The sequence below is a fragment of the Adiantum capillus-veneris genome, chromosome 16, assembly GCF_014529385.1.
Source record: "Adiantum capillus-veneris isolate H3 chromosome 16, ASM1452938v2, whole genome shotgun sequence".
NCBI classification, from domain to species: Eukaryota; Viridiplantae; Streptophyta; class Polypodiopsida; order Polypodiales; family Pteridaceae; genus Adiantum; species Adiantum capillus-veneris.
Window position 1 is genome coordinate 24,365,249 of NC_140946.1, and position 8,483 is coordinate 24,373,731.

Sequence of the window (8,483 nt, forward strand, 5' to 3'; positions counted from 1 at the left end):
GAACTGAGTACACCTTGTGGGCATCTGGGCTAGGGAGCTGACATGTGTCCCTCATTCCCTTTGTGTAAAGGGAGCTTGTGTGTGTGTCTGTGAGTTTCTCTCTCATCTCCTACTTCTAGGGCTAGCCCCCTCCTAAGTAGGGATGGTTGAAGACTTTTGGGACACACACAAAGCATCCAATTTCCCTAGGCTTTTGACCTTTGGACAGAACCTTTGAATTTTGGAAGTCTTAATGGGCTGAACCTTAGGGTCTTTTACGCCCATTGGTGCACATTGCTCTTTTGCAGATGGCCCCCCTTTTGGATCCCTATTTTCCCTCCTTTTGGATCCCTACTGTGGCCGCTTAACCAATATTCTAGCTTTTTCTCCCCTGGCACTTTCCCATATTAAATGATCAGTTTAACATGAGAAAATCATTTAGGAGAATTAGATATTGATTATTATGACAGGTAATGTCATGATATTAATTTATAACCTTCTAAAAGTATTTTCCAACTTAAATTGGCCAGTTAAGTTTGGGAAAAATAAACAGAGAACAAGTGAAATTGATTAAGTGCTAATGGAACAACTGGTTAAGTCTTGCAACCAAAAGGGAAAAGTCCATACAAAAGCAAGAGTAATTGCTAATTAATGATCTTAATCATAGGTCAGGTCAAGGAAGGATAAATGTGTCCTGGGCAGCTTTGATCAAAGGTACATGACAAAGGAGATAATCGAGAGCAATTATAGGAGTCTAAAAATATAAAGTGACTGTGTTAAGCTCAAGTCATTAGAATAACTCTTTAAACTCTAAGTATGAAGTCATGAAAGTGTTAGGGTGAAATTCTAACTTGCCACAAAATGTCTAAATTTAACAGGTTTTGGGAGCAGCTTGGCAACACCTCCAAAGCACTGTACTAAGGTTTTGCACATGAGGTGAAAGTTTTAAAGCCCAAAGGGTGAGTTTTATTCTTTCCAATGTTTATTCGAATGTACGAGGTTCTAAATGAGCAGAAATGATGTAGCCTTGGGTAAGCTTCATAAGTCTCCAAGGTTTGTGCAAAGGTTTTGCACCTGGCCTAATTAATTAAAAGGTAAGTTTATGGTTTTTCAAAATGAAAGGGAAAAGCTAAAGACTAAGGTTAGATCAGCCCTTCCTAATTTAGTAAGTTGACTCTAGTCTTGGTTTACTAGGCTTAACTAAGCCACATGTCCAAAATAGCCTACCCTTGCTTTGAGTGAACTTAACAAGTATGTGCGGTCTGTTTCCACTTGCCAAGATGAGTCCCAAGAAGGGGGGAAAGAGAGGGGGGAAAGAGAGGGGGGGGAGTTCTAGCATGCAAGGCAAGAGAGGAAAAGTGTTGGGTATGCTTGAGTTGCATTAGGAGGTGTTCTCACCTCATTGGTCAGGTGTGAAGCATTCTAATTCAAGCCTAGTTGCACACTTGTATAGCTATATAAGAGAGGGCTCATTGCATTTTTGAAGCTCTTGCTCCTCTCACACCCTCTCTTAAGTGCCGACACGATTGGCAAAGCAAGCTCTCTCTTTCTCTCTCTGTCTCTCTCTCTCTCTCTCTCTCTCTCTCTCTCATGGGAGCTCTAGAGATGGACTCTATGCTCAAGCTCTTGGCTATGGATGCAAATCCAAGCCAATGAAAGTTTCTTCTTCTCCATTTCTATTACTCTATTATTAAGCTATGCTAAGAGCTTGCCCATGCGCAAGTGTACATGGAATGTCAATTCTCTTGCTTGAAAAATACTTCTCTCCACCTTCATCTTTGTCTTTTTTCGCAGTTTTGTTCTCCCCGTTTGGGTGTTTAGAGTTTGGGAAGGAGGGTTATACCATGGAATCTTGAAGACACCATCTTCTTAATTCAAGCAAGGCTCCGTAAGAGCACAAACATGTATTGTAACAAAGCTCTCTTTTGGGAGGATTATAATACAAGTCCTTTTGGAGGGGAGATCGGCTCTAGGAAAATCTGGTCCTCATGCATGACTAAAGTTTTTTTAATGTGTGTTTGTGTAAAGAATTCAGCCCAGCACAACCTATGTTCTCCTTGCTATCTCTCTCTTAAAAGGAAAACTCTCTCCTTTCATAGTTAAATTTCTTTGAATCTAAAAGTAAGTGTTAGATTCTCTGACACATAAAAGACATGATTCTTTTAGTTTTACAACTGGGTTGAGACGAGTTCGAAGGAAGAAAAGTGTGGCTCAAGTCTGCCATGGTCTCGTTTGAACAACATTGCAGGTGAGAGAGAGAGAGAGAGAGAGAGAGAGAGAGAGAGAGAGAGAGAGAGAGAGAGAGAGAGAGAGTCTTTCGAGGGGGAATTGAAACAACTTTGGCGCCCTAGAGCAAGAGAAGCTCACCTACCGACCAACTCCAATCGGCAACCCTGTGTGGCACACTAGTTTGAAAGAATAAGAGAGCCCTTCAAATTCTAAGTATAGGATACCACTGAGGTAAGAGCGCTTGTCCATAAGGTAGATAAAACAACCTCCGCATAGAAGGGCCTCTAAAAGTAAGAAGACTTGCTAATACGGTGTAGCCCCTGTCTGACTGAAAAGGGCACTATTCCACTTGCAACCCAGTTATAGAAAGCCAATCACCAGGTGGAACAGGTCCGAGAGGCACTTGACACTTTTGGAGGGTGAACCACCCTCTAGTTTGGAGGCGATATCTGTTCTGAGTATTTCTAAGCAGCGGATTCACTGAAATACTCAGAACAGATATCGCCTCCAAAACTAGAGGGTGGTTCACCCTCAGGACTATATGACACGGGCATGGGATCTATGGTGAGAGCATCGAGCGCCGTAGATCTTGTCGGCACCGCAAAAAGTAATCTTGGGTATAAAAAGTAATCTCGGGTACTCGAGATTACTTTTTGTACCCGAGATTACTTTTGGTCACGTTTGGTATAAGAGTAATCTCGGGCCCATACCATCACAATAAACACGCGGGTGCTCGTGGTTAGGGCATGGGAGTCGCAAAGGTGAGGTCAAGGGTTCGAGGGTCGGCCGAGAAGTAATCTCGGGTGCGAAGTAATCTCGGGTGCAAAGTAATCTCGGGTACCGAAGATTACGTTGCCGCGATCTACGACTCTGCTTCATCCCACCGTAGATCCCACCCCCTCAATGCCCGTGTTAGATAGTCCCCAGGGTGGTCCACCCTCCAAAACTAGAGCGTTCATGCCTATGAAAACCGCCTCTATGGGGTCTATGACCATCATCCATGTGTGCGACGAGTTGGGCGGTCGATTCGCGATATATATATTAAACGGTTCCACTTCTTTAAGGGTCTGACGGCTGAACTGAAAGCTACCGTTTTCAGCCGCCTGCATTTAGTGCCTGCTCTGTTGGGTTTCATTTAGTGTACTCACGTCAGAGCGCAAGCTGCTACACAACACTCTCTCTCTCTCTCTCTCTCTCTCTCTCTCACACACACACACACACACACACACACACACACACACAGACTTAGTGCGCAACCTTTCAAGCAGGAGCTTCTCAAGCAGGAAATCCTGCACTATTGCATGGCTTCAAATCGTGCGTTTGTGATTCACGCATGGACTATACATTCTTAGCAGAGAACTTGCTGCTTCATGCGGGTAAACATTGGATGTCTACATGAGGGCGATCTGCGACGAAATATAGAGGAGGAGGGGCAGAGAGACGGAGCAGGCGCAGTTTATTGTTCTTCCTTTCTCTCATGGAAAGCAGTTGCTTAAGGAAGAGGAAGAGAGAAGCAGCAGCGGAGCATGAGCTTGAGCAGAGTCATGTTGTGGGCTTGCAAGAAGTTTCCCATCCAGAAGAGTCGATTGATCTTCATCATGACTGCCCCCAGCTTCCTCCTGGTTGGGAGCAGTGCCTTGATCTTCAGGTAGATTCTCGCTTCCCCTTTCACACACAAGCATGCATGCACGGAGAGAGAGAGAGAGAGAGAGAGAGAGAGAGAGAGAGAGAGAGAGAGAGAGAGAGTATCTGCACGTATTTTAATCCCTTTGACATTGCTGTGTACTTGACCTGGAGGGCTTACATGTGATTGTGGTAGCTAAGGGTGGGTTCAGACCGGAAGAAAATGAGCATCTCATTGCTTCCAGGCAGAATAGAGCATAGCGTGGTTCTTCCACCGCACTGCTATTCGCACAAGGCGGTAGCTTCCTGGCGTGTTTTGCTTGCATGGCGATTCCTCATAGGTTGCAGGAGACCCTTGTCAGGTTGGAAGTGCCCACGGGGGGGGGGGGGGGGTCGGAAGAGAAATAGGGCAGGGTGAAAGAGAAACTTGACATGGCTGCCCCGTCAGCGACTTCCACCACCCTATGTGAAAGGGGCATCAAAAAGGCTGCTTGCTGATTGGCTGGCAGGATAATGCTGGGACTTCCGCTGCCCACTGTGAACCCGGCCTTAAGACGTTTACATGTAGGCAAAGCAGCAGGAAACAGAATTTAGGCACCTTGGACATTGGGTGACTGGGCTGGGAAACCAAGTTTCAAGACCGTCCCAGGAATCTCTGTTACGGAAATAGATAAATGCGAGTGTGCTTTGAAATCTAGTGTGAAGAGTACTAATGAATATAGCTTAGTGTTCAGAACTTGGGTGGTTGGATTGAACTGGACAGCGGCATTTTACCGCCACTACCTGTATCCTAGTAGTGAATGAGGATCATAGTTTTTCTCAAGCTTAAGGCAACATACACCTTTTCAGGCTTCAGCATCAATTTGTATCAGTAGTGAATTGGTATAGTTCTGAAAATTTGGTATTTGTCTCTCCCAGCCTATCTGACTAAAAAAATGTGAAGAAACTGGCTTCTTATCCGTTTGTTTGACTCCGTCCTACTATATGGGTGACACATTGGACTATTTTCAAAGTTACAGCTCAGGCAGGGAATATGACATTTATTAGCTACTGTAAGGACCCCTATCAGATGATCAATTGGCATTTTCTTTCCTTTCTATCTCGGAGCGTCTGAAGATATGAAGTATAATTATGATGCCCTACGCCCCTCACCATGTGAATGGGCTCATTGGACAACTTTTAACATGTATGGATCTCTCATTAAGTTGCTACCTTTGATTGGGTTCCACGTTTGTAGCTGGTATGGCTACTATTTGAGCTCCCAGTCCTTTCAGGTAGAACTATGTCCTGCGATCGCGTTTCCGTTTATTGGACCGGTCACTCCTGTTTAATCTTACCTATTTCGTTTTGTATTTTGACCGTGAACGTGGTGTATGTTGATCATCTTTTGACTCTTTTAAGTGGCTAAAATAAGAGCAGCTCTCATGTACAGGCTTTGTTTGCTTTTTGCAGTCTGGTCAGATGTATGTTGTGAATGCAGCAACTCAAACGAGGGTCCCTTGCAATCCGCAGTACAACTTGTTGAAGGAGTTGGCAGCTGGGCAGGGTATGAAACTTGGCTTTGACTTAGAAATGAAGCTTCCTTCTTCAGCAATGAATTTTGGAGGCATGCCTGGTTTTCCCTATGGAAACAAGCTTCTGAGAGACCCTGCGGCCCAGCCTCTCGGCAGCGTTTCTCTGAGTTCAAGCTTGAGTCCGAATGGGGGGATAATTAGTAGTCCAGACATGAGCATGGCAACTACGGTTTGTCTACAGTGCCATACTTTTGTGATGGTCTCCAGAGAGTCCCCTCATTGCCCTCGTTGCAAGAATTTATGCAATGTCAATTTTCTACCCATGTGTCCGGGGAATGCCCAGGCATAGTTTATCCACAGGAATGGACATGTCCTTTGAGGTCTGACATGAGTCACCTCTTCTTTCTCAAGAACAACCCGAATGCTACTGGAATTGAGTTTGGTTTTAAACAACTCAATTGCAGCCCTTATGGATATAAACAGATCCTTCTTCCATTTTTCCTTCCGATCCCAGAACTGGGGATGGCAATGGAACTCTGCGTAACACTATGCTCTCTCTTGAAGCAAATTTTCATTGAAGAGGTGATTTTACCTTCTACACAACTACAGTTATACTGTTATTGAGGAAGTGTTGTTTAGTCCTTGTTTTCTATCTTGTAGTTAGGAGTTATCTGAACTCGTGCCTAATTGCAAATTGTAACCCGACTACAAAGTGCTAACAGCATCCTGCAGAAAGATGTAAGAGACATAAGGAGGTAGTATCGAGCTATAAAGCTAGCTAGCTATGGAGTAGTTCTACATATGGGTACTTGGAGTTTGCCTTAAGTGTCTTTTTGAGGGCTTGTTTTCTATGAGGGCTAAGCATGTCTACTACTGCGTGCGAAGAATACTTTCCGGAGCCAAACGTATCTAGGATTGAAATTGTTGCACCTTGGCGATATGCGAAGCCACACTTGGGGAACAAAAAGGGAATGAAATGTGTAAGACTATGAAGTCCTATACAGCTGTGCAATGTAGAATTGTGCAGGGAAACAAAGGTTTGCAAGGGAGGCGAAGTATATGCTCGACTACAATGTATATACAAGTGAATGAAATGGTCAGTGAATGAAGAAGCCAGACTTGGGGGACAAAAAGGGACTGAAATGTGTGAGACTATGAAGTCCAATACAGATGTGCAAAGTAGATTTGTGCAGAAAAACGAAGGTTTGTGGGGGTGGCGAAGTATGCTCGATTACAATGTATATACAAGTGGACTACTTGTCTAAACAAAAAGTCTAATGAAAAAGGAAAGCAGTAAAAACATATATTATCTACGTAGAAAGCACTGATGTCTGATTAGAGCCTGTGCACATATTTGTTAAAGAATGGAGGTTGGGAACGAGGAGGCTCTAGCACAATGCCATGAAAATAACGGGAATACTGGAAATCAATACAGGAGTTTACTCTCCGAAAATATTATGTTCAGATGGTAAGCATTCCAATGTTGAGATACTTCAAGCAATTTGTGGTAATATATTTTTATATTATTGACTTCATTAAGAATGACTCATTTAGAGAAAAGAATGAGGTTCTGCACAGCCTTGGTATGACTCATTTAGAGAAAAGAATGAGGTTCTGCACAGCCTTGGTATTGTTTGTTTTTTGTTTGGTGTATGGGACTTTCATTTACAAAAAGAGAAGAAAATAAACAAGTTATAAAGTAATATTGCTGTTTTAAACCTCTTGAGACCGGATAGAGGTATATTATTTGATAGTTGTTTCATGCTTCACTTCGAGACATCAATGCCAAAATGTGCGCAGGGTAAGGCAAAAGAGGTTACATTGTACTCAATGTGCACATATCCTGGTTTACAGTGTAAAATTTCCAATTAAAATGGAAAAATCTCAGATGTAATTAGATTCTGATTTAATTTTCAAGATCAACTCTTGGCCATTTTACCTATAGATCCCTGCAATTAGCTCAGATATTGACATAAACTCCCATTTATAGTTCAACTTTCTAGATTTTATGTACATTCCCATCTAGTCAAATCCACTTCATCTTCTAACAAAAATGTATGTGGAAGTGGAATTCTTATGCACAAGTAATTGACGAAGGGTCATAGGTGAGGGGTATTCTCCTGCTTTTAAAACCATCAATGTTCTTCTCCCCAATGTTTGAGATTTATGATGTATGCAACCGCTTTGTTGGGGAGTTGAACCATGTTTTTTAGTACTTCCAACACCCATATGCACTTGCAAGGTAATAGGGCTATTCTACCTTCATTGTCTTTACTATAGGTGAATGAGTACATTGGGAATTGTCTTTTAATATGGCAACACACACATAAGGCAATGGGGCAATCTTTTTTTTTTGGGCAAAACTCACAATTGTGAATGATTGGATTAGATAACCACAAGAAATATAGAAATCAGCCTCACTAATCAAAGCACCATTATTCGAGTACACTAAAAAGCATGTGAAACTTTACAGTTAGCATACTGGTTGTTATTTACATTGTGGTTATTTATGGTTTATTCTAGCTAGAACATGCTATATTGTATATGCTAGTTCAAATCTTCAATATTTTGATCGCCTTACAGAGTGTTATTTATCATATTAGTAATGCTAATTAGTATACAAGCCATACTTGGAGGCACATTGTAAATGCTAGCTAGCATATGGTAGGTGCTGATTAGCATACTGTAAGTGCTAGTTAGCATATTCTAAGTTTAAGTCCCCTTTGTACTCAAGGTGCTAGTTAGCATAATGTAAGTGCATCTTAGCATATTGTAAGTGCTAGTTAGCATATTCTAAGTTTAAGTCCCCTTTGTACTCAAGGTGCTAGTTAGCATAATGTAAGTGCTAGTTCGCATGATGTAAGTGCACCTTAGCATACTGTAAGTGCTACTTAGCATATTCCAAGTTTAAGTCCCCTTTGTACTCAAGGTGCTAGTTAGCATAATGTAAGTGCATCTTAGCATACTGTAATGGTAGTTAGCACTCTGTATGTGCTTACTAGCATACTATGAGTGTTAATTATCATACTTTAAGTGCTGGTGAGCATATTGTAAGTGCTAACTAGCATAATTTTTACTAGTTAGCACTGTTTGTGCTAATTAGCATACTGAATGTGCTAATTAGCACACTGAATGTAC

At 42.2% G+C, this 8,483-nt stretch overlaps 1 protein-coding gene across 1 annotated transcript; it reads left to right on the top strand.

Moving 5' to 3' along the window:
• The first annotated feature begins 3,293 nt into the window (after positions 1-3,293).
• LOC147438721 (uncharacterized) lies at positions 3,294-5,983 on the top strand. The gene is made up of 2 exons (XM_086484185.1): positions 3,294-3,856; positions 5,284-5,983. Exons 1-2 carry the CDS (start codon positions 3,686-3,688, stop codon positions 5,692-5,694), a joined length of 582 nt encoding a protein of 193 aa, XP_086340311.1. The 5' UTR covers positions 3,294-3,685; the 3' UTR covers positions 5,695-5,983.
• The last annotated feature ends 2,500 nt before the right edge of the window (positions 5,984-8,483 follow it).

What these genes read in the sequence shown, in the direction of transcription:
- LOC147438721 (XM_086484185.1), top strand. Translation starts at nt 3,686, where the DNA reads ATGGAAAGCAGTTGCTTAAGGAAGAGGAAGAGAGAAGCAGCAGCGGAG. An exon ending in AGCAGTGCCTTGATCTTCAG is followed by an intron (nt 3,857 to 5,283) that starts GTAGATTCTCGC and finishes TGCTTTTTGCAG; the next exon opens with TCTGGTCAGATGTATGTTGT.